This window comes from Peromyscus eremicus, chromosome 1, assembly GCF_949786415.1.
Source record: "Peromyscus eremicus chromosome 1, PerEre_H2_v1, whole genome shotgun sequence".
Lineage (NCBI taxonomy): Eukaryota > Metazoa > Chordata > Mammalia > Rodentia > Cricetidae > Peromyscus > Peromyscus eremicus.
Window position 1 is genome coordinate 151,600,910 of NC_081416.1, and position 25,451 is coordinate 151,626,360.

The following is a 25,451-nucleotide window of genomic DNA, read 5'->3' on the forward strand; positions in this document are numbered from 1 at the left end:
TTGGCAGTGTCTTCCTGGCCTGGATGAGTGGGAATCAGGGCCTCAGAGGATGCCTGTTTGTGGAATGAATGAATGAAGTAACGAACAACTCGACCAGTCAGTGAAGGGCTGGGGGGTGAGGGGAGGGGCAGAGCTGGGCTTCTTGACAGCTTGACCCATCAAGGAATTTGAGTTCATTTGGACTGAACTTTTCAGATGAAGACAAGCCATCCATTCATTTATATGCACATCTTTTGTTTAAGCATCCCGCCGCAGTTACTTCTTCCTGTGTCTAATGGTATGTTTTTGATGGATGAGTAACTTGGCTGGACGCAAGGGTGAGATTAAAAAACGTGAATCTGGAGATGCAGCTCGGTGGGGCAGAGTGCTCTTCTAGCACGTACACAGTCCCGCCCCGGGTTCCATCCCAGCATTGCAGAAGCTGGGTGTGGTGGGGCACATCTGTAATACTAGCACTTAGGAGGGGGAAGCAGGAGAATCAGACGTTCTAGGTCGTCCTCAGCTGAATAAGGAGTTCAAGGCCATCCTGAGCCACATGGGACCCTGTCTCAAAAAAGTAAAGTGACAGGCCTTGGTTTTAAGGAGCAGAGCCCGCTTCCAGGATGTGGGACTTCTCGCTCCAGCCCAAGGTACCGTGTGGTGAAGGCTGGCTCAGGGGGCGCAGAACAGAGATGGAATGTGGGGAGGCCAGGGACGTTCTCACAGAGGAGGTGCTAAGAGACTGCATGGGAGACCTTGAGAGGCGGTGAGAAAGTAGGTTGTGTGCAGTTGGGGTGGGTGATACATGGAGTAAAGTCTGCCTGAGCCAGGATCTGGAGGGGGTTTGAGGGTGAGCTAGGAAGAGAGAAAGCTCTGCGTATGGGGAAGCCGCCCCGTGGCTTGTGAACAGAGGAAGTGGTGAGTGAGCCTTTGCTATCACACCCTAGGGCTGATCTTTGAGGATGGGGGCTGCATGTCACCCGCTGAGTGTCCCTGTGAGTTCCATGGGACCCTGCACCCACCTGGCTCTGTGGTGACGGAGGACTGCAATGCCTGGTCTGTGTCCACTGCCCGGAGGAAGGAGCCTGGGGAGGCCAGGGCTTTCTGTTGGATTGCCTACCTGGACTTGAGGAACCCTGAAAAAGCAAGGGCTCCTCACTCAGCCTCTTTGAGATCCAAAGGGATGTGATTAGATCCACGGGGGGCGGGCCTCTCTACCACCCACCTTAGAAATGGGACACTGTGGGCCGGGGCCTGGGACAGCGTCTTGGCATTGAGAGCAGGCAGGTCACCTACATGATCTCTGTTTCAGCACGTGCACTGCAGGGAAGTGGGTATGCAGCTCTTCTGTCTGCCCAGGTACAACTGACCCTTACCTTGGACCCTGCCCTCTTCTACTGGTCTCAGGTTGGGGGCAGGGACACTCTGGGGCCATGCCTAGTCGGGGGCATTTGGTTCACCCGCCCAAACCTAATTCCCTTTGTTTCCTCTGTTGCTTTGCCTGCCTTAAGGGATCACTCTGGCTCATACCCAGAGTGATATTAGTGGGTCCTGCACACCTCTTGCCTGAACTTACTGACTGCATTGAGCCTGGGCCCCATGCCTAGGGCCTGGTCTCTCCTCAAAGGGACACCCTAGCAGGACAGTGTCTAGCCTGCTCCTGAGCAGGCTCTCGGAAAACAGGCAACCTAGGCTGCCTAATCCCAGAGGGCAGAGACTGTGCCCTGCCTAGGCTTGGATCTGCAGGGCTGAGTAGCCCCCAGTTGGGAAGGGGAACAGTCCTGGGGCGGAGAGCTTCCGTGAGTAAGTTGCCCTTCTTCTCCCTCAGCTGAGTGCTCGGTGACTGGTGACATCCACTTCACGACCTTTGATGGACGCCGGTACACATTCCCTGCCACATGCCAGTACATCCTAGCCAAGAGCCGCTCCTCAGGCACCTTTACAGTGACGTTGCAGAACGCCCCATGCGGCCTGGTGAGACTGGGTTGTGTGTTCAGCTATGCCCCCCACAGGTCTGAGAACTTGTGAGGAGGACCCCAGGTCTTCCCGTGACTCCGCTGCCTGCTGCTTCTGTTCTCTGGGACACAGAACTGGCTCCCAAGACAGTTTGAGTCCAGGGTCTTTGCTGGCTGAGAGTCCATTCCCCTTCCTGGGCCTTGCTTTAAAGAAATCTCTAGAGTGGGTCTGACTTTACTTAGTCTTCTGTGAGTCATTGATTTTTACTTTTTCCATGTCTGGAAGGCGTATTTGTTACTCATCAAACACTGAAAACCTGCTGGGCTCAGAAGCTGTGCTGAGGTCTAAGACTGCTCTGTTTTCTGGGCCTAGCGCTTAGTGGGTCAGGCAGGTGAGCGAACCCAAGACCCGCTGTCATGGCAGCTCTGAGTGTGGATGGGGCAGGGTGGGGGTCTAGGATGACGTTTTCTTTTACTTGGACATTAAGCAGGAAGACAGACAGAGGGGGCAAGAAAGGGCTTCCTGAAGGCCGTGATCCCTGAGCTCCCCTGTAAACACCTCACTGCACATGAGGTGGGTATAATGCCTCTGTGACAATATTCAAATTTGGAGGCAGGTAAAGATTTGGGTAGTCATGAAGTCCCCCAAGCCTCTAAGACAGCCCATCAAATTTAAACAGGGGAGACAATAATGTCCAGCGCCTTGGTGTGTACTTGCATTAGCTGCTAACATAAGGATATTAGTCATAGTTCAGGGCACTGGGTAAATGTGCCATGGGTATCACCATCACCTCCGTTACTGTGCCCAGCACACTCCACCCCGGCCATTCCAGTGTCCTTGCTTTTCTGGTATGATCAGCTCTGTGTCCTCCTCCTTGTCTTTGTATTTATCTTTGTAGGGACACCTTTAGGTTAAATGCCACCCCTGTCACGTGGCTTTCCCTTCTTTTCTGCTAACATTCAGGACTGTTTCTTCGGCTACGCCTCTCACCTTTACACTTCTGATTGTGTTGTATATCATGCCAAAGTGACTTGCCCTATAAGCTGTGAGCACCTGAAGGTGGACTGGGTGTGATTCCGCTATGTAGTCCTCACTGTGCTCAGCACAGAGCTGGCACAGAGTAGGACCCCCATAGGTTCATCAGGTGAATAAAATAACCAGGAGGAACCCTGTCTTGAGGCAGCAAAAAAACTTGCAACCAAGAAACGCTGTCCAGCAATGAGGCCAGCTGGACAGGCTCAGCCTGGCTAGCTGCCTATCAGGGACATGGTAGACAGAGGGCTGGGCAAGGCACCCTGGGTCCCCACAGTCCTCCTGTGCCCTAAGACTCTTGAGCTGCGTGGATGAGAGAAGTGAGAAGTGCTGTGTGTCCTTCTCTCCTCCCTCTCTTCTCACCTTCAAGATGCCACACAAGTGACCCACCTTGGAAGACAAGCAGTCTCCTGCATTGAGAACAGCCAAAAGCAGAGAGGAAAGAGGTCACTCAGGACGAAAGAAGAAAGCCAACCTCTACCTCATCCACAGTCCAGAGGCTGTGTCCCCAGACTACTCCTAGCTGGGGTCTGCTCACATTCAGGGGCTGGGGTTGGAGCAAGGACAGCAGGCACTCAGGGTGGCAGTGGACACCCTGGCTAGGTGTGAGGCTCTGGTTCCACTGTGCAGAGAGGAGCTTGAGCATCGCCCAGACCAGGCCCTGGGGGTTGGCTCAGCACAGCCAGCCCAGGAACGATGCAGTCAGTACCGAGACAGACAAATGCACACCTGTCCTGATCTGCTGTGGCCATCTGTCCCGTGACAGAACACCATGGTCAATAGCAGCTTATGGAAGAATTATTTGGGTTTATGGTTCCAGAGGGAGAGTCCATAATGGTGGGGGAAGCATGGCAGCAGGCAGCTGGAAAAAAAGCTGAGATATCACATCTCAACTGTGCATTAGAAACACACAGGGGTCGGTCGGAGTTCGGAGTGGGAGCACAGGGAGGAAGAAACCGGAAGTGAGCTGAAGCTATAACCTGTCATAGCCCACCCCTAGGGATGTACTTCACCCAGCAGGACTCCCATCCTGAAAGATCCCCCAAGCAGCACCACAAATGGGGACCAAGTGTTCAAACACGTGAGCCTATGAGACATTTCTCATGAAAACCAGCATGGCATGGCACATTATAAGCAACCAACCAAGACTGACGTGTTTCCATTAGCTAAGGCCACGGCTTTCTCAGATTTCACTGGTTTTCACTCAATGTCACTTTTCTGGTCCAGCACCTTACCTCTCTCGGGCTCTTCTTGGCTGGTTTCTCAGACTTTCATTTTTTGGGATGACCTTGGAAGCTTGTGAAGGAAGCCCTGGTCAGTGTAGCAGGCTCCTTTGGGTTTCTCTGGTGGTTTTGTCTCTTGGTGAGGTTTGTGAATATTCACTTTATCTTTGAGGTGATGATCTATAGCTTCTTTATTTAGTCACACAGACTGTTTGGCAGATTCTTCATTGGGCTCCTGTGTCCCCTTTAAGTACTCATATCACAGGTGTGCACACATGGTCATCTGCACACTTCTTCATTTCTGGCCCTATAGGTCACAGCACATCAATATGGGTTGGTTTTCTGTAACAAATGTACCATGCTAGTGTAAATTAACAAAGGAAACAGGTGAGCAAAGGGGGCAGGCTGGAATGACCCATGCCCTGATGGATTAGAACTGGAACATTAGTATGAATGCAAGCTTGGTTGCCTTTGTGTTTTAGATATATTCCTATAGATCTACACAGAAGTGATGTCTGGGAATGCCGATAGATATACTTGTGTCCATTGGTTATGCAGATACATGCAAGGGTTATCAACTCAGAGGGCCAAGAAGAGATGGGACTCTTAATGGCAATTTCCATCTCTAGTGCTCTGGGTTTCTAAGTCCGTCCTTCAATAAAAGGAACCGGGAGAGTTTCGCGGTATTCTTGAAGGAATGGAATAGGAAACGCATAGGAAATCATGGCAAAGATAGGACGCAGTTCCCACATATCTCTCCCAGTTTCATGCAACCATAACTCAAACATTGCTTTTTGTGCCTTAGTCTTCTGATCTGCAAAGTGGTGCTGCTATGTATAGTAGTGCCTAGAAGGGGTGCGCACAGAGTGCTGTGAGGGCTGAGTGATGGAGATTAGACAACCCCTGGGTACTAGGACTAAGGTTAGCTGTTTTGAGCAGAGTAACATGGCAGTATTAAGGCTTGGTTGTCAGGATTATTCTTCACTATTGTCATATGCCCCGGGGACAGCCTTTCCTGCCTCTGCAGTCCCTCTCTGTTCCTTTGTGTGCTTTGCTAATACCCTATGGCTGTTTACAGGAAGCAGCCACTGCTCCCATTACAGCCAGGATACTTTGTACTTGGTTATTTAATGTCTGCGTCTCACACGAATTTGTCATCTCCTTGAGCAGGAAGATGTTCTCTGCCTTGCTCAGCCCTTGTCTGGGAAGCTTGGTGTAGTGCAGCCTGCACATGGCAGGTGCTCAGGAAATCTCTGAATGAATGAGATGTAGATGTCTTCCTGTGGAAGAGAAGTATGAATGGGCATGATATGTACCATCCACTTCAAAGGTGGAGAACCTGAGGCCCGGGACTATTGGCCCATTTACTGCTCTCCACCCCTGCTTTCTGTGGTGGTTGAACGGAACTCCTGACCTTATTTATACCTGCCAGGCAAGGGCTACACCAGGTCAGCCACACAACGCTGGCCCTTTAAAGTTTTTCATTTTGAGAGAGGGTCTTGCACAGTGACTTAGGCTGGCCTTGGACTCACTGTGTAGCTCTGGCATGGCTTGAACTCTTTACCCTCTTATATTAACTTCCTGAGCAGACTTGGGTTCCTGCTTGCCTTTCAGAGGGGTTCAAGATATGACACGTGAGCAGAACTCCACGTATCTGGCAAATGGGCAATATTAAAGCTCTGGGTTGCAGTCTTGTGAGGGAGCCACAGTTTCCAAGGCTAGACTGAGATGTCTGGAAACTGCCTCTGTTCTATGTGGACAACTGAGAGTCAATCATCATGTTCACTGTGCTCATTGTCCAGTTCTGCTGCCAACCTTGTCCGTTCTGGGCCTGACGGATCCCCCAGATGAGAGTATTTTGTTTGGCAATCCTTGATGCCCTTTGGGGCTCTGCTTCTCACTCTGAGGAGCCTGCTCCTCGAGTTGGGCTGGGTCTCTGTCATGGAGGGTTCTGTTTGGACCATCAGGACAGACAGAACCAACCAATGTTGCCTATTGGCCCCTCTTTTTCTCCAGAACCAGGATGGAGCCTGTGTCCAGTCAGTGTCAGTGATTCTGAACCAGGACCCCCGGAGACAGGTGACCCTGACTCAGGCAGGAGATGTCCTTCTGTTTGACCAGTACAAGATCACCCCACCCTACTCAGACGGTATGACTCAAGATGGTCAAGAGGGCTGGCTGGGATCTGATAGTTCAGGCCCTTTCCCTAGCCCCTTTACCCAAGGGGACTGACACAAGGACATTCCTCCCAGGGATCAGGCTAGGGGACATTGGATTCAGGAAAGTGGACTCCTAAAATGTAGCTTTGCCCCTACTCCAACACGACAGTGGTCTTCTAGCAGCATGACGGTTCCTCCTGACATCCGCCCATGCATGTGGCTGATTCCCATCTCTAGACTCAGTATTTATTGTCCCTCCTGTTTCCTTAATCCATCCGTGAGTTGTGGGAAACCCATAGAAAACATGTTTAGCAGAAAAGACAAAACTACTAAGAAGTAAGATCCAGCACCAGAAAGAATTGGGAAGGGAGAGAAGGAACAGAGAGCTGGAGAGAGAAGAGCAGTTCTTAGGCATCAGGAGGTGCAGGGCTGCACCGAGGTAAAGAGACCACAGGAATGCAGGCTGTGAACTTGTGAAGCTTGGATGAATGTGTGGGAACTGGAGGCAGGGAGGTCAGGAATTCAAGGTCAGCCTTGTGTATGTGGTGAGTCCAAAGTAGCCTAGGTTGTGTGAGACCCTGGGTCAAAAAACAATGTGTTAACCATTGATCTAATCCATCATGATTGTGTAGTGGGCTCCCTGAAGACCGCCATGCAAAAATGGGTCATTACAGAATTCTTCTGGTGTTAGAGCAAGAAACCGCAGTCCTCAGGGAGAGCAGGCTGTTATCGGGACCAACTATGTGACATTTCTCAGTGGTTTGGCAAACTAATCCCAAGGCAGGGGTTTTCTGCAGGATGAAGCCAGGGCTGTGTGTAGATGTGGGAGTCGGCTGACAGGTGGTGGAGAGGGCTGGGCTGCACTAACCAGACCACTGACATCCTGTTTCCCATTCTGTGGCCAGATGCTTTTGAGATTCGGAGGCTGTCCTCCGTGTTCCTGAGGGTGAGGACCAACGTGGGCGTGCGGATCCTCTATGACCGGGAAGGGTTGCGGCTCTACCTGCAAGTGGACCCGCGATGGGTGGAGGACACCGTGGGCCTCTGTGGCACCTTCAACGGCAACACACAGGATGACTTCCTGTATGTGTCCCTGTCCTGGAACAGGAAGGAGAGGGAGACTGGTGGGCCCCTTAGGGTCAGGCATCCCGAGACACTGCCTGACACACATACCATTACTTATTTATCCTTCTACGTTTAAATTGAAGTATAATTCTTTAAAATGGTGGTCACAGTTTTCTCTGTGTAGAAAGATCACTTGGGGAGTTTGCTTAAATACTGACTCCTGGGAACCTGAGAAATGCCGGAGACCTCAGGCTGGCTTTGATTAGTCTCACACTTTTATCTGTTCATCGACTGTGAATACCTTTAGGTGAAGATAACCTCCATAAACCAAGCATTCCTACCTTCTGCCCCAGCAGACCAGTATAACCTTTTCCTGCATGGTGGCTGAATGCTTTTGAATTTGTCCAATGGAAGCCTCCCAGCATTGAGAAGAAGGCCATTTCCCATGAGCTGACCCTTCAGTGGCTTTCCTGGGTATGGTCACAGTTTAAGAGTTCTGGAGGGGACAGCAGTCAGGCCTTTCAAAGGAGAACCGGATCTTGAAGCTGGAGAATCTGGCCAGTTCTTCAAGATACATGCAATGGTTGTCACAGAACTAAACGTGGGAGGCATTCCATAGCCAGAAGGAGGAGTTCAGCTTTATAGTGCGTGCACATGTACAAGTGAAGCTTTCTCCTGTCTTGCCCAGTGAGGCTAGAGTTTGGGCAGCTGGCCAGAGTGGTGGAGGCGGACCTTGGGTTAGGGTGGGGGGTTGTTCCACGCCCTCCAGGTGTGTGTGAGTCCTGCCTCGTGTAGTTAGAAAACTCACAAGCTGGATCAGTAGTGCAGGCGTGGCGGCCGTCAGGCAGAACCTTGCTCTCACACAGGCTTCTAGCTCTTTCGCTTTCACACTCACACTGGGTTTTAATGATTGTCAGTTCTGGCTTGTCTCAGCTCTCCCTCCCACTCCCCCATTTCCTAACTATATCCCAGGAGGGGAGACGGAGGAAGTCATAGACCGTTGAGGTCTGGTATTCCTTCTAAGAGTTCTAGTGCTCTTTCTTACATGAAGAGCTGGGGGGAGGTGCTGAAAGTCTGCAGTTCTAAGCCCATTGTGATCCTTTTGGGTCTTGCTAAATGTGCACATCATTAATTGCATGTGTTTGAATGTGGCTGTATCGAATACTTTGACAATTGGTGTACCTGGCATGCACTTGTGTGGTGTGCGTGTGCATGTGTGTTGATGTGTGCAGAGGGTCTCTACAGGACCAGGTGTGCTCGTTTGAGAGTGGCTCAGAGTACATGCCCATGCCTCCCCTGTGACCCCGTGTTTAGATGTAAGCAAGCGGCTGCTTGTGTGGGTAGGTAGTCAGTATATCCCTATGTCTGAATGGACAAGTGTGCAACTGTAGCTTTGCCGTGGCCGCAGGTCTCCAGTGGGTGTGCCTGAGAGCACCCCACAACTGTTTGGCAATTCGTGGAAGATGCTGTCTGCCTGCTCCCCACTGGTCCCTGGCTCCCTGCTGGACCCCTGTGATGTACATCTACAAGCTGGTGAGGAGTGGGGCGGTGAGGAGACTTGGGGAGTGGGGTAGGGGGGTGTTTTGAGAGAGGGGAGATGGCAACTTGATACAGGGTGCTGGTCAGATTCATAGGTGTGACAGAGGAGAAGCCACAGGGAGGGACGGGAGGAAGGGGAAGGCCAGGCAGATGGGAAGCGTCCTGCTCTACCTCTGTCACCTATATTCACCTCAGTACTGGATACCCATCTTCAGACAAAGGCCAAGTCCTCAGAGGTGTTCCAGCAGACCCCTCCATGCCCAGCCCCCTGTTTCGTCTCCTCCCCTCACTGCCCTGCATGCTGCCAGCTGGCTGGCATGCTGTCCTTCTGACACGCCAGGCCTACCCTCCTCCCAGGCCTCCGTGACTCCCCCTCCCCCCGCCACACTCTTACCTCGGGATGACATGCACTTCAGCCCTTCTTTCAAACTTTTGCTCAGACACGGCGTTCTCATGCAGGCCTTCCTAGCCACTTGAGTTCAAGTAGCAGTTGGCCGGCCTGCCCCACCCACACTGTCTGGCCTTCCCTAGTTTTCTCAAGCCTTAGGTTCATGTGCTTCTGACTGACTAGCAAAATGGTTTACTGACTCTCTTCTAAGCAGTCTAGCTACCTGAGGGTCTGGAATTTGCTCAGCAGTGTTCACTTCTGTGTTTCCTTTAGCAGATAGATCCCTGCCTGGCATGCGGTAGATTGAAGTATCTGCTCATATTCACACACACACACACACACACACACACACACACACACACGCCTCCAGACCCCGAGGGGATGGAGGCTGAGTCTTGGGGCAGCAGGCAGCCAGACCCCTGCTCACTGACCCCTCTTCACTTCCCAGCCTCCTACGCACTACAGTCCTGCAGTGTGCTCACGGGGGAGCTCTTTGCACCCTGCTCTGCCTATCTGAGCCCAATACCCTACTTCGAGCAGTGCCGCAGGGATGCCTGCCGCTGCGGACAGCCCTGCCTCTGTGCCACGCTGGCCCACTATGCCCACCTGTGCCAGCGCCATGGGCTCCTGGTTGACTTCCGTGCCCATCTGCCAGCCTGCGGTGAGTGCCCCGCCCCTGTACATCCATGAGAGTCTAGATTCCAGACACAGGTGTCCCTTACCCCGCTACATGCTTGAATGCAATGCCCTGGCTCCTCCGGCCTGACTTCCATTCACCACCCCCTTCTCTTTCTGCTGACATGGCCCGCAGGCTTGACACTTGACCTGAGGTATTGCTCAGGATTGCTTCTCTAACCCACGCATCAGTCCATCGCCAAACCCTGTCCAAGTTAGCCCCCTTCTCACCTCCTCTTCCGCTGTCTCCATGGGCAGAAGAATGGGTTCTCATAAGGGCAGTGAGGCCGGTTTGAGGTCACATTAGTGTATGACTCCCCATTGCCCTCTGGGTCTTAGTCCTTGCTGCCCTGAGCCCCGCAGAGCCTGGCTCCCTGTGTGCTTTTACAAAGATGTGGAGACAAAGGAATTGTGCTGGGAGCCAGGGGCTCTGAGTTCTACTCCAGCCCGACTGGTAACGTGTCGTGTAGACCTGCGCAAAGCTCTGTCACTCTGAGTTAGTTTCTCCGGAGGTGTTTGCACAGAGCCAGTGGTTCCCAACTCCAGCTGCACATAGAGACACAAGGAACTTGAAAAACTGCTCACATCTTGTCCACATCCTGTATCAGTGAAAATGTCACTCTGGTTGTGGGTTCCAGATGTCTGCAGTGTTGAGAAGCCATGTTAAGTGGCTTTGATGAGCAGCCTGGCATGGAAAACAGCTGATGTTGGCATTCAGTGGATTTGTTGGCCTTGGTGCTGTGTGAGGCTCCTGGGGAGTGGGATGGTGGCCCCGTGAGGAGATGGCAGGCCCGAGGCTTGGAACAAAAATCTAAAGAAGCTGCTGGAGAGAGTATATGATCTCCATAGCGAAGGGTGCAAGCCTGTGCATATTCACACACCTGTGAGGAACGTGTGTGTGTGTGTGTGTGTGTGTGTGTGTGTGTGTATGTGTGTGTGTGTGTGTGTGTGTGTGTGTGTATGTATGTGTGTGTGTATAATGGCTGGATGCTGAGCCACTGGGGTCTTGACCTCCACTCCTCCCCCGGGATCATGATCTAGGATCAGTGCCTTTTCCAAGCTGAATGTAGTGATGTTCTGGCGTTTCAGTACAATGAGAGGCATCTTTGACCTTGAGCTGCTATGTGACCAGGGTCGGGGCAAATGTCTTACCCTCTCTGATTCTCATCAAAATGTTAAATCCATCCCACACGGTTGTGGGAAGAAGAGAGACCAAACTCAGCTTTTCTCCCGACAGCACTGTCCTGTGAGGCCACCAAGGAGTACAGCCCATGCGTGGCTCTGTGTGCACAAACCTGCCAGGACCTGGCCAGCCCTGATGTCTGTGGGGCTAATGGTGGTGGCAACTTCAGCAGGGATGAGTGTGTGGAGGGTTGCACCTGCCCGCCGGACACGTATCTGGACACACAAGTAGACCTCTGTGTCCCCAGGTGAGTGGCCAGCCTGGTGCCTGGGTGTGGTGGGGTGTGAGACTGGGCTCTGCTCTGGACAGCTGGTCTGAACTTCTCCTACGCCTGCTTCCCCTCACCCTCTCCTGGGCCTTGTTGGAAGAGGTGAGTTGCTCTCTCTTCTGAACCTGTTCTCAGGCCTCTCTCTCCTTCCTGTAAAACATGAACCAGTCCCAGCACCTCACCCTCCCCAGCTCCCTTCTTCCACGAACATCTGTGCACATCTTAGCATGTCCTGGACGTTTCTAGGCTCTGAGAATCCAGTAGTGAACGGAGTAGAGTCTAGCTCCCCAAGTCCACAATCCAAGCTGTCAAGATAGACGCCCCCAAAACAGGCACTTAGGGGCCTGGGGTGGTAAGGAAAGCAGGAAGGCCACGCAGAGGATAAGGCCAGGAGTCCTGGGCTGTCACACACAGGTGAGGCAGAAGTGGCATCTGAGTGCCCTTCCCCCAGGTGAGGGAAGGCAAGGAGGGAGTCTGAGGTGAGGTAGCCCAGCTGGAGGAAGCTGGCTCAGTGGGACTGGAGGCAGTGTGGGAAGAGTAGTAGATGATGATCCCACACGATCTTAGGATGACTGGCAAGGATCCTGCATTCTCGGCCTCAGTTTCACTGTCTGTAAAATAGCCTATTAATCGCTTGGAGGTTTTCCAGTAATGAGGGGAAGGAGTTACCCCCTTAGGTGGCCAGGGGAATCACTCAGGCTTATCACAATTTAGAACCCTCCCTAGGTCTCAGCTGAGTGCCCACTATTGCCCTTAATAAAGGCCCCTGTGAACTAACAGGGAAGATGAGGAGCAGCTGGAGAGTACTGAGAAAGAGGATTCCAGGGTCGCTCCCACGGGTCTCCCAAGCCCTGGCCTGTTCTGATGTAAGACCAGCAGTGCTGGAATCAGCTATAGGAGTTGTGTGATAAAGACATCAGCCCGTGAGCTCAGATGAGTCAACGGATCAAAGACACAGTAACATCCTTACATCCCAAGATCCCAGAGAGGAATCCAGGAGACACTGCCTGGGGGGGCCGAGCCTGAGTCTCCAGCCAAGTGTCAAGAGAGTCACTGACCAGTCAGGCCAGCAGGGCTCCGATGTCACCCCGGAACAGTGGACTGGGGCTAGGAGGTGGAGTTCTGAGCAGGTCACCTCTCTGATCTTGGCTCTGAGTTAGGCTGTTTCTGGGAGGGTCAGGGCTTATATAAGCTCAAAATACGGCCTCCAACCTGGCACTGGGTTCTGCCTCTGACCTCAGCACGGGGTGGGCTTTCTGGTCCTCTGGAAGCGTGTTCATCCTGGGAGCTGCTGTTGCCTCTCTCCACATCCTCATGCCTGCAGCAGACATGGTGGGCCACCTGACCTGGTTGTCTCCATTCCTGTTCCTGGGTCTGCTCATTTCCTCCCTGCTTTCTGTAGGAACCAATGTTCTTGCCACTTCCAAGGAGTGGACTATCCCCCTGGGGACAGCGACATCCCCTCCCTGGGCCACTGGTGAGCTTCCTTGGGTCTCGGCTGCGTGGGAAGTAGCACCCATCCTCTCACTCTGTGTGGGGTGCTGGTGGGGAGCAGGGGTAGTAAGTAGGGATGACTGAAGCCCACAGGGCCCAAGGGCAATAGCATGTTCTGGGTGGGTCCCGAATGACTGGCCGGGCTGATGTAATTCCCCCAACTCTCTGCAGCCACTGCAGAGATGGAGTCATGAGCTGTGACAGCCAAGCCCCAGGTAAGCAGGGCTGAAAGGGGGGAGTCTAGGGTAGAAGGAGGAGAAAAGAGTGAAGAACTGGGGTGCTGGTCGGGATGGGGGAGCTACTCTAGCTCACCCTGCCTTGGGTGTTGGTGTTCCTACACTCTTGGCAAAGGTCCCAGCTTAGAGAGTGGCACCCTGAAACCCCATCCCGGCGTCAAACGGTTGGAGGGCACGCGGCGGTCTGAGCTGCTGCTTGTCTTGGCTGGTCCTGAATTCTCCTGGTCTGAGCTGCTGCAAGTGTCTTCTGAGACTGGTTCTGCCCAAGCCAGTGGTGGACACGGGGTTGCAGAGAGGAAAGGACTGGGCTTTATAGCTCCTCCACAGCGCAGAGAGAGGGCAGGGTGGGGCAGTGGTGGGCGGCTGTGGGGCGTCTCCACAACGCAGAGATAGAGCAGGGGTGGGGCAGTGGTGGGCGGCTGTGGGGTGTCTCCACAGCACAGAGAGAGGGCAGGGTGGGGCAGTGGTGGGCGGCTGTGGGGTGTCTCCACAGCACAGAGATAGGGCAGGGCTGGGACAGCGGTAGGGGGGGTGTGGGGTGTCTCCACAGCACAGAGATAGAGCAGGGGTGGGGCAGTGGTGGGCGGCTGTGGGGTGTCCTCACAGCACAGAGATAGAGCAGGGGTGGGACAGTGGTGGGTGGCTGTGGGGTGTCTTCACAACACAGAGAGAGGGCAGGGTGGGGCAGTGGTAGGCGGCTGTGGGGGGTCTGGAGGTGGGCAGAGCAGGAGGGGTGGACATCTCAGCAGAGAAGCCCACTGAGAACAGGGCAGGGATGGGCACAGAGAAGAGCAACAGTATGAGGTGGCAGGTGGTTAAGAGGCCTTGGGGTTGGGTCACTTTGTTCACACCCTGCTCTGCACCCGCCAGCTCTGCAGCCCTGGGTGACATGCCTCACCTCTGTGAACCGTCACCCCCCCTTTCCCGGATAACCCTCCATCCCATCCTCATTCCCTGTACCTTCCCGGGAGCATCTTTACTTGGGTCTCTCCAGGCTTGGAATTTCTGCCTCTCTGAGATCTGGCTCTTCACTTCTCTGCTCTGTGCTCTCCTGGCCACGGAACTTTCCCGCCTTCTGTTGGGTTTCCTAAAACAATCGCTCGCACAAAGCGTGACCGTGCTGCACGGCAGATTTTGCTGAAGAAGGGGATGGGAGGGCTAGATCAGAGAAACATGCGTAGGGAATTGACTTTCCCTGTTCAAAATTCTCTGGCCACCCTTGTAGACTACTTGGCTGTCTATTTTTGGGTCCCTCTCCTGGTCCTTCTGGGGTCCTTCCTCTTGGTTCCCACTGCCTTTAGACGGCAGAATAGCTTCCATATCACGTGAGAGGGAGATGGGGACACCTGCACAGTACTTGCAATAGAAAGCAAGGTTAAGTGTGCAGGGAGTGCATGGTGCAGCCTCCATTAAGAGGTCCTCTTTGGTAATGGGTGCTGCTGGTGTGTGTGGGGTGTCCTGTACCAAGGCAACACCTATCTACCTTGTCCCTGTGATGTGGGAACCCACTTTATGCCCAGAAGCTGTCCATCTCTTCCGGTCACCCACGTAGCAGCACCTCCAGCCCAGGCCGGGGGTCTGCAGCATCTACCCCTTTTTCTTCTAGCTGCTTCCTGTCCAGCAGGCCAGGTCTTTGTGAACTGCAGTGATCTGCCCCCGGCCCCTGAGCTCAGCAGGGAGAGGACGTGTGAGCAGCAGCTGTTGAACCTGAGCATGCCAGCACGTGGTCCCTGCCTGTCGGGCTGTGCCTGTCCCCAGGGGTATGGATCTACATCGCTACAAACTCTCCTACCTAAAAGGGTGACAGATCAACTGAGTTCAGGGTTGGGGGCAGGGAAGACCTCACACAGCCTGGGATGGAGGACACAGTGTGGCCGTGTTGCCGGTAGGGAGCCCGTGAAGGAACAGAAGCTCAGCCTGGAACGGGCGTGTCAGGTCCTACTTCTCATGAGCCATGTGACCTTGGATGAGGAAAGCATCTGCTTCTCTGATGCTCAGTGTTTCCTTTGTAATACTTGGCACCATAGGGAGTGGGTTTAAAAAGGCATCATAGTGGAAGTGCCAAGACAGGTGTCTGATGTGCCCCAAATGCCTGAGAGACCCACTGATCAAAGATCAGGCACAAGAAAACCTGTGTCGACTCTCAGCCTCCGTCCCTGACTGGAGCTTCTGGGTAGAGAGGGTGCCCCTGGGATAACCCCAAAAGAAAGCCACATCCAACAAGAGCAGCCTCCTTCCTGGGTCCCCAGATGCCGTATGAGGGGCTGTGTGGTAGTTACAGGAGCTGGGCTTGTGGATACGTTCTGTACCCAGGGCCCAGTGCTCAGCTCCGCCAGTGACATTCTCAGGTCTGGGTCAAAGAGGTCCCTGGGCACCACTCTGTCTCATGACCTGGCAGCATGGGGTTGTGCCCTTCAGTCTGTGTTGAGATTTGTGGTCACTTGGGAACCCTGGCTCTGGCCTGACAATCCAAGGGAATGAAATGGGGTTCAGAGCTTCTGGGTGGATGGGGCGAGAGACGGCACGTTGGAGCTCTGAAGAGTGTAAGACACTAAGGTTACCTCTGTCCGTCTCAAAGCAGGGAGGCACTTACTCTTATTCTGCAGAAGACAACACAGGCCAGGGCCAGAGTGGGGAATAGTCTGCTGAAGGAGCCAGACTCTGACCAAGTCTCCTCTATTGAAAACTGCTCCTTGCCCAGAGTGGTGGGGTCCACAGTGTGGGGTACGTGCCAGCTCCTTCCCTAGCCAGGGCACTTGCCTGTGTAGGATCCTCACCTTGCCTCGCCTGTAGCCATCCATGTCTCAGACCTTGAAGTGTGTCACTGGAGGCCTCTGGGAATACTGTCCTGTTCGCACAAGCCTGGCTCTTGGTCTGAGGTCAGGAATGGCTAGGTCTCTGCAGTCAGGAGCTGAGGGTCTTTCACTGTCCGGAGTGTGACCACACAGAGATACCGGGAAAGAGGCCTGGACTGGATCCTGGCTCTGGGTTTGGGTCTGCTCAGGATCATTTGAGGGTATATAAGACACTCTGGGGAGTCCACCTGTATTCACAGGGGGCTCACCTAAGGGAGACAGTTCTACCATCCTGAAAAGTTCTCTGGATGGGAAAGGGCTCCAGTTCCACCATCACCAACTCCTCTCCAGGACTCGCTGGACTCACAATTACTTCTATGCTCCATGGTCACCATGGTCACCAAGTCTGTCCAAATCCATCTAAGAATCTACAGTGCCGGGCACTGCCCCCAACGGACCCTGGGGACATCACAAGGGCTGGGGATGTCTGTGTCTGTCCTAGTCTGCTTCCTGTTGCTGTGGTAAACCACTCTGACCAAAAGCAACCTGGGAGAGGCAAGAGTTTATCTGGACTGTGCTTCCAGGTCACAGTCCATCCCAGAACAGTCAGGGCAGGAACTCGGGTGGGGACCGGAGCAGCAGTCATGGAGGAGTGCTGCTTACTGGCTTGCTTTCCGGCTCATGTAGAGCTAGCATTCTTAAATGCCCAGGCCTACCTGCCTAGGGATGGCGCTGCCCACGGTGGGCTGGGCCTTCGTACATCATAGCAGATCTAGAAGGAGTGCTCTTCTGATCACGCTTGCTGTGTCCCTCCAGCCTGCTCAGACATGGGGACGCGTGCTTCCCACCAGAGGAGTGTCCATGTACCTGGAAGGGGAAGGAGTATTTCCCTGGGGACCAGGTGGTATCTTCCTGCCACACTTGGTAAGTCCCCTGAGCTGGCTTCATTTTTTTTTTTGGCTGGAAAGGGTATGATTTTTCCCTTCATCTTGCTTACATTCACAGTGACTGTTGTACACACAAGTATATGTATGTGAAGTAATACTCAGAATATTTGTGACTGTTTAATGAACGGTCAGACGTGTCTATGAACATACATGCTTGCATGTTTGTAATCATGGAAATGTGTTTGCATATTTCAATGAACATATAGACGTATGGGTCTGAATAAAGGCATGTGAGTGAACATACGTGGGCATACATAAAAAGGCAAGTGTCATAGAGCTAAATAAATTCATTAATATAGCAGTAGTTAGGAATTTACATATGTATATTGGTGTGCTCATATATATTTACATGCATACATATCTGTTTAGTACACATATGTACTACAGTGAGTGTGCATTAAATATATATTTGCATTCACTTGAATGGATATGTGTGTGAATATGTGATTTGTGTTTTGCCTTATGAATACAGAAATGCTTATATTCAAAATGAGTGTGTATGTGGGTGTATTTCCACGCTGTTCATTCAGTGATATTAGCACGCATATACAGAAGTGTGCACCTGGATTGGATTGGTTTCAGTAGAGACAGGCTGGGGCCCAGGAGCCCAGCAGAGACTCTTAGAGAGTCATCCAGCCAGAGGCAGCTGGCTCCCAGCTCCTGTCTTGTGTATAGTGGAAATGCTGTTTCTTCAGCCCAGAGGATGCACAGGACATGTCTTCCCGTGTCAGCATGGCCACCGTCAAGGCCGAGCTCCCAGATTGTTGCCATACACACCAGGGTGTGTGCACCACCAGCACCCTGGCTATCTGACACAGGAAGTCCCAGGGGAGAGGGTCAGGACCCAGAGCCCCGTTGCGGTGTGCTCAGGTGTCGAGTTCATGACTGGTGGCCGGAGCTGGTTGGTTACAGTATTGAATCTCGCTGGCTTGAACTTGTCAGAGAGTGAAGTCTTCGGCTCTTTCGGTTCTGCCTTTAAAACAGACTTCAAACCTGACTACTTCTTCACCTTGCGACTGCTGGGACCGTACCGAGCCCCGCCCTCTTTTCTCTGACCTGCTGCCGTTACCTCCCAGGTGGCCTTTCCCTCTTCTCTGCCCAGTACCAGTCAGATGAAGCCATCCCCACCTCAGTCCTCCAGAGGCTTCCTCTCTCGTTCCTAGGAAGAAGTCATACCCTCACCTGCCTTCTTGGTCTACACCACTCAGCCCTCCTCTGCCCTCCAAACCCCTCTACCCTCTTATCCTTGGGCTGTCCATCTTGGCTGTTATCACCTGAGTGTTCTTCAAGGTCATCGTAGACCACACCTTGTTCCCACAATGCTCTTCTTCCAAATGTCCATGTAACTAACTTTCTCAGCTCCTTGATGTCTCTGCTCCCTTGTCTCTGCCAACCCTGTTCAAAATGGTGACACATTCCTAAAGACACCCTGTTTCCCTCCATGCCCCGCTCCCTGCCACAGTGCTACCCACCTGCTAAAATAGACAGGGTACGTCCTTCTTCTCTAGGATACAAGTTTCACTAAGCCAGAGGGTGTTTGTTCTGTTTTGTTCACTGATGTTTCTCAAATTCTTGGGAGAATGCCTGAGATGTGTCCATCACCAGTGATCTGTTGAATGAATGAATGAGTAATAAAAGGAGCACCACAAACTTCCTCCTGCTGGAGGCTGCTACGTCTGCGGAATCCCTTCTTGAGGGGCATAGCCCGTGCCTTCAGCAGGCAAAAGCTTCAAGGGTGTTCCAGCACAGGGGAAATCGTGTTCTGTGAGCTGCCTCTGTGTGGGTGTGTTTCAGCGTGTGCCAGCGGGGTTCGTTCCAATGCACCCTGCACCCCTGTGCTGCCACCTGCACCGTCTACGGGGACCGACACTACCGTACGTTTGATGGACTTCCGTTTGACTTCGTAGGGGCATGCAAAGTGCACCTGATCAAGGTGAGTTCCTGGGCGTGTTCACCCAGCTGCCTCCATGGACACCCAGAATAGCCAGGAACCGAGACCTGTCAGATGAGTGAATGAGCTGGACTCCAGGCTACCATATAATTGGGTGGGTGGGGAGATCTAAACCATGAAGTGTGGCTTCCAGAGGAGCCAGTCAGGGTGAAGGAAACCCTACTTCCGGTCCCCACACCATCACAGCCTTGCCCCACTAGTCCTAATGTTTTTTCTCTCTGTGCTAGAAAGAACCCCTGCCTTTTAAGCTTCGGTAGCAATGTGCGTCTGGTGGTCTAATGCCATCTTTATGGATTCTCTCACTTAATTTTCACGGCAGTGGACAGATTGGGTTAGTTGTCCCCATGTGACAGATGGGACACCATGGGCCTGGGGAAGTTAGGGGACTTGCTTGTGACACAGCTAGGCAGCCACAGAACCAGGAAACGGGACTAAAAAAGTGCTGGGCCACTGGAGTCGCGCAGTAAAACTCTGTTCATGGATAGGAAGAGGAAGGGTGATGTGGGGGGCACAGGGAAGGCAAGGGTCCCCCAGAGGAAGAGGATGCCAGCAGGATGTGGGGCAGTGCCAGATGTTCCAGAGACACTGATTTTCTTAGGCCCGTCCGTCTCATTATGTGAGTACCGGCAATAACCATAACAACAGAGCAGACATGCACTTATTTATTTATTATTGATTTTTTGTGGTCAGGGCTCGCGTATGCTGGGTGAAACAGAACCTTTTACAGGGTCTTGTCTATGGACAAACATTGAGCTAGAGTCTGTCTCGTCATTTCAAGAACTCCACAAGATACACACTGTTGAACTCGTGCCATTTGATTTTAGTGTTTTTATTTGTCTGTTTATTTTGAGATGAAGGTCTTGCCATGTTGCCCAAGGTGAATTCAAACTTTCAGGTTTGAGTGGTCTCCACCATGAGCAGAGGGACTACAGACACACACCGTGGTGTGCCCATGCCTCAAAACTAATTTTGATTAGTTTTGAGACAGAGTCTCTCTCTCTCTCTCTCTCTCTCTCTCTCTCTCTCTCTCTCTCTCTCTCTCTCTCTCACACACACACACACACACACACACACACACACACACACACTGTTTAGTTTACATGAATAAGACTCTACAGTTTTCTTTTTCCATTGGGTCTTATCACACACTGCCAGTACGCGCTATGTTATTTTTAATGCCAGTTGGAACATTCCATGCAGAGAGTACTGTGCCGCACAGGGATGAATGGGCTTTAGCTTGGTGGCAGTACTTCAGTGCTGCAGCCAACACTTGTGTGACTGATGTCTTAGTCCTTAGGAACAGAAGTGCTGTATGATAAGTGATGTGTATTCACCCTTCCATACCACAAGCTTCCCGCAGAGCACTTACGCTGTCTGAAGACAGTCCCCTCTCCTCCCGTTACACCCAGTCACTCATTCGTTCATCCCTCAGACCCTTTGGAAAAGTCACCACCTGCTAAACACAGCACTAGGCAGCCAGAAAATGAGTCTGAGTGTCGGAGAACTGAAATGAGCTGCCCAAAGCCACACAGCTGATGAGACGAAGGTTAAGGGCTGGCGAGATTCCTCAGTCAGTAGAGATCTTGCTTTACAAGCGCAGGGGCCTGAGATCATCTCCAGAACTCACATAAAAGCTGGGCTGAACTTGTAGTTCAAATGCTGGGGAGGCAGAGACAGGCATCTCCCCGGGGCTCCCTATCCTACCTTAGGCAACTTAGTGAGTTCCGGGCCAGTGAGAGATCTTATTTCACTGTAAAGGTGGGCAGAATCCAATGACGACATCCAAGGTTGTCACCCGGCTTCCACATTGCACGTGCATGTGTACTTGCACATAGCTGCCTGGGTTACCTCCATGTCACACACAAACACACATGTACCTCCACACCAACACTCACCAAAAAAAAAAAAAAAAAAAAGGGTGGAAAAGTCCTCAGTCCCCATGCCTTCTCTCCTGTGCTTCTCACAGGACGAGTCCTTTCCCTGGCTGTACCGACTTCTTTTCTCCTCTTCAGAGTACATCAGAGCAGATCTTTTCTCAGTGATGGTGGAAGATGTGAACTGCTACAGCTCCGGCGTCATCTGCAGGAAGTCCATCTCCATCAACGTGGGCAGCTCACTGGTCATCTTCGATGATGACTCAGGGGATCCGGTAAGGGCCTGCGCTGGGGAAGATTGGCGGACAGTGTACAATTGGTGGTGGTGAGGCAGGAGAAGGTTGGGATCCATAGTGCCGCTGAGGCAGAAGTTCTGACTGGATTCTTTATAAAGGGCAGGAGCAGAGGTCAGTATAGGGATGGAGGGAGGGAGAGGTGTTAGTGAGGTACTGGAGTTGGGCAATGATTCATGACCACTTCTGGTTGATTTGGCGTTGAGGGACACTTGGGTTCAGGACTGACTCGTTCTGTCTCTAGAGTCCTGAGAGCTTCCTGGATGAGAAGCAGGCTGTCCACATCTGGAGAGCAGGCTTCTTCACGCTGGTGCATTTCCCACGGGAGCACATCACCCTCCTATGGGACCAGAGAACCACTGTGCATGTCCAGGCCGGCCCTCAGTGGCAGGTAGTCGTGAGACCTGAGCATCACCGTTTCCGCCATTGTCCAGGGCTAAGGCAGGCTGCTGCTGCCCTTGGTTGAGATGTCCCTCTCTGAGGGCCTGAGAGGATCACAACCCTGTCCTGTCCTGTGCTACCCATTCTGTTCTGGCATCTCTCTCTGGCCTTGCCCCATCCCTCTTTAAACCGTTCTCCCCACAGCTGTCCTGGATCAACAGTCTTGGTGCTGCAGCTCAGCCCTGCTGTACTGGCAGCTGACATAGTACCCTCCCTCCTCTCAGGGTCAGCTGGTGGGCCTTTGTGGGAACTTTGACCTGAAAACTGTCAATGAGATGAGGACCCCAGAGAACCTGGAGTTGACGAACCCCCAGGAGTTCGGCAGCAGTTGGGCTGCAGTGGAGGTAAGGACTTCCAGCTGGCTGGTACCCCTCACTCTCTTAGATGGGCCATATGGATCCTGGATCCAAGTCAGAGGAGAGCAATATCGGTGTGCAGCCCTTCCTGGGAATGCCCTCTGCCTCTGCCTGGTATTCGTAGCCTAAAATTCTGTCCCTGCCCCACAAGGCAGGCAGCCCACCCTGCCCTTGGCCAAATGTGACTGGTAAAATGTTTGGAAAAGATAGAGTTCCTATCCTAGGCAAGGGAGCCCCCTAGTGTGGAGGCAGGGCTTGTGGAACCCTGGCAGGCTTGTCCACCTTCCCTACCATCACCACTTTGGGCACTAGCTAGGACAACAGAGAAGAGAATCCTGTACACTGAGGCAGTCCTCAGGGAAGGCATCATGGAGAAGGTGAGGCCAAGGGTGGAATTTAGCAGATAGGCCGTGTGTGGAGGGAGACCATGAGCAGAAGCATAGTGGCATCCCTGAGGGTTGGAAGGTGTCTGACGCTGCCGAGCTGTGAGCTGTCGGGGGAACCACACTGAACTGAGAGCAGGAAACTCGACTTTTTGTCTTGGCTTATCTTGGGCTTTCTGGATGAACTTAGTCTTCTGTTGAAGTGAGGGGTCTGGGCCAGGAGAGGACCCATAACAACTCTCATCAGTCCCAAGAGGCTGCCTGCAAAGTGTCACTGAGAAATATCTAAGGACTGTGATTGATTAATTATGTCTGCCTTGGGTGCAGCAATGGAGAATGGTGATATGACTGCTTCACATATCACTTGCCTGTGCTGAGTGGATCTTAGTTCTTTGCAGGAGGATAGATAGAGAGGGGAGGCAGAGCAGTTGGGCATGGCACCCATACCCATTTTAGAAAAACTGAAAGGGTGTCTGATTTTTTATTTGTGAACCCCCTCCCCACCAGTCCATATTTCTTTATTGCTTATAACTTTAGGCGTGCTGGGGAGGCAGGGCATAATAATATAGGCCTGGGGAAGTAGGACCAGCTCTGGGGAAACATGTGTTAACCACCCTTTGCTGTGTAACAGTGGTGGTCAACTCGAGACCACTAAGCAACACCTCAGTTCCTGGTGCTTAGGAATCAGAACATGGGGTTTCTACTCTGCGTCCCATAGGCTGCGCTCAAGGTGACATCCAGGGCTGGACTCTCACCCAGAGGCTCCACTCCTGGGCCTGTAGGCCTGAAACCTTTGGCTTTCAGTAGCTGTTGGCCAGAGAGCACCCTCAGCTCTTAGAGGCCACTCACTTCCTGTCACGTGGGTTCCTAACATAGCTGCTTGCTTCCTCACAGCTAGTAAGGGACAGACTCCCAGGGAGGTGGGCTCTGGGACCTCATCTGATGCAATCATATGATCACAGATACCCAACCTGGTGTGTTCCCAGAACCTTTGGTGTGTTTCCCAGAAACTTTGGTGTATTCTGTTTGTTGGGAGCAGGCTGCTCCCACTCTCCAGGGGAGGGGATTAAACAAGGATGTGGATACCAAGAGGGCAGTCTCAGGGCCTCCCTGTGACCAGGCACAGGCACTTGAGGGATAGGGAGATCTCTGCTCGGTGCCTTAAGTGTGGCTCTTCCTTTATCCTGCAGTGCCCAGATACCCCTGACCCCCGGGACACATGCGTCCTGAATCCTGTCCGAGAACCATTTGCCAGGAAGGAGTGTGCTATTCTGCTCAGTGAGGTGTTTGAGACCTGCCACCCCGTGGTGAGTGCCTGTGTTAAGTGGACCCTCCTCGGCCCCTCCTAAGTCCCTCCCACCTTCCAAAGACCTCTCCTTCTCAAAGACTCCCTTAAAAGAAGGGAGACTGGAGGTGGCAGTGCATCCCAGCACTTGGAAGGCAGAAGCAGGCTGATCTCAGTGAGTTCAAGGCTAGCCTGGTCTACAGAGTCAGTTCCAGGACAGCCAGGACTGTTATAGAGAAACTCTGTCTCGAAAAACAAATATATATATATATATATATATATATATATATATATATATATATATATATATATATAGAGAGAGAGAGAGAGAGAGAGAGAGAGAGAGAGACAGCTTTTCCTCCACTCTCCTGCTTCTGCTCTGCTGAGATGATCCTTCCCCAAGTCCCTGCCGCCCTGGGACAGCCAGCCAAGCTTCTGCTCTCTGCAGACCCAGCTGGACCTGGCTCCCCCTGCTCATGAGCAAGTTCTGTTGCAGAGTGAGCACTGACCCCGTGCTGCACTCCTGCCTTTTCGTGGCCCACCGTGGGATGAGGAAGCTGGGGTTCAGCTCCACGTGGTTCCTCCAGGGCTTCAAAGACCATTGCAGCCTGGCCTTTGTGTCTCCAGCCTGGCTGGGCAGGTCACACACTCTGTCTGTGCTTTGTCTGTTCCCTAGTCCCCCGAGTCCATCATCCTGCGGCTTATTCCAGCTCATCCTACCTGGGACCATCTTTATATGGTGCTGTCACAGAAAAGATGCAGGCTTGACATTCGGAATCCTCTCACCTTCCCTAGGTTGATGTCACTTGGTTTTACTCAAACTGCCTGACGGACACATGCGGCTGCAGCCGGGGTGGTGACTGTGAGTGTTTCTGTGCCAGCGTGTCTGCCTACGCCCATCAGTGCTGCCAGCACGGGGTGGTCATTGATTGGCGGACCCCCCGCCTCTGCCGTGAGTATTCCAGACCACACCCGCATGGCTGTATAGTCTTGTGTTGCAATTGGTGAGCCTGTGGTAAAGAAAGAGAGATGAGAAAGGGGTACATACCATGCTCCAGGTCACTCAGGAAGAGTGGAGTGGCTGGAGCTCATCCCTGAAGGGGCTGATCCCTAACCTCATTGCTAAGAGAGTTCCCAGTCCTGGGCTCCAGGGCCACACTGGCTTTTGCATGCTGTGTGACCTCAGACAAGCTGCTCAACTCCTCTGAGCCTCAGTTTTTATCACCTGAAAAATGGGAACAGACAGCCTCTAGCTAACTCTCTGTAAGCTCAAACAGGATAATGAACATAAAAGCCTTTTGTCAGCTGAGCTGTGGAGAGAGGTCCTGTTTACTCAAAACAGTGTGGGCCTGTGGATACTGCTGATTGACACTTCTATGAGATGGAAATATTGTGCGGGCACACAGGCTCATGTGCACACACACACACACAATTATATACATACACTATTGGGAGTATAGATATATACCATAAAACACACAAAAGAAGTAAAAGGTGAGATAAAATGTATAGAAGGTTAGTTTCCTAAAATCTAAGGTCATTTCCCTTAGATTCCAGTATCCCACAGTGGGTTTTTTCCGGCCTTCTGTTCGGGACAGTGGCAAGTGCCCAAGCTCGACAAGGGAAGAGAATGTGGGTCTGCCCAGCTCTGCCAGCTGGGGCCGGGGTTCATCCCCTCTCCACAGCACAGGAGCAAAGCCAAGTCCCACCTCACAGCCGCGGAGGACATGAAGTGACACAAACTTCCTACAGTGCCAGTGTGGTGCCACAGCACTGTTAATAGACACATGGCTGTTGGCAAAGCCCCAGCCTCGGGAGCTCCAGGCTGGGGGACCTCAGGGAGAAGATGGGGGAGCACCCTCCACCGCTTGGTTTCCTTTCTTCCTGCCTGCTCCCCTGAGACCCTTTAGCACAGGTGCTGGGTCCTGG

The 25,451-nt window shown here is 52.6% G+C and overlaps 1 protein-coding gene across 1 annotated transcript in view; it reads left to right on the forward strand.

Annotated features, from left to right (window-relative positions):
• Positions 1–25,451, forward strand: part of Otog (otogelin) — a 67,274-nt gene that overhangs the window by 11,524 nt on the left and 30,299 nt on the right. Inside the window, exons 13-30 of the mRNA XM_059253371.1 lie at positions 927–1,035; positions 1,292–1,338; positions 1,808–1,953; positions 6,207–6,339; positions 7,255–7,432; positions 8,823–8,947; positions 9,790–10,002; positions 11,254–11,446; positions 12,870–12,944; positions 13,133–13,176; positions 14,804–14,957; positions 16,809–16,916; positions 18,734–18,888; positions 20,915–21,039; positions 21,302–21,448; positions 21,723–21,842; positions 23,428–23,544; positions 24,318–24,474. Of these exons, the coding sequence (XP_059109354.1) occupies positions 927–1,035; positions 1,292–1,338; positions 1,808–1,953; positions 6,207–6,339; positions 7,255–7,432; positions 8,823–8,947; positions 9,790–10,002; positions 11,254–11,446; positions 12,870–12,944; positions 13,133–13,176; positions 14,804–14,957; positions 16,809–16,916; positions 18,734–18,888; positions 20,915–21,039; positions 21,302–21,448; positions 21,723–21,842; positions 23,428–23,544; positions 24,318–24,474 (2,346 nt within the window). The remainder of the gene's footprint in view (positions 1–926; positions 1,036–1,291; positions 1,339–1,807; positions 1,954–6,206; positions 6,340–7,254; positions 7,433–8,822; positions 8,948–9,789; positions 10,003–11,253; positions 11,447–12,869; positions 12,945–13,132; positions 13,177–14,803; positions 14,958–16,808; positions 16,917–18,733; positions 18,889–20,914; positions 21,040–21,301; positions 21,449–21,722; positions 21,843–23,427; positions 23,545–24,317; positions 24,475–25,451) is intronic.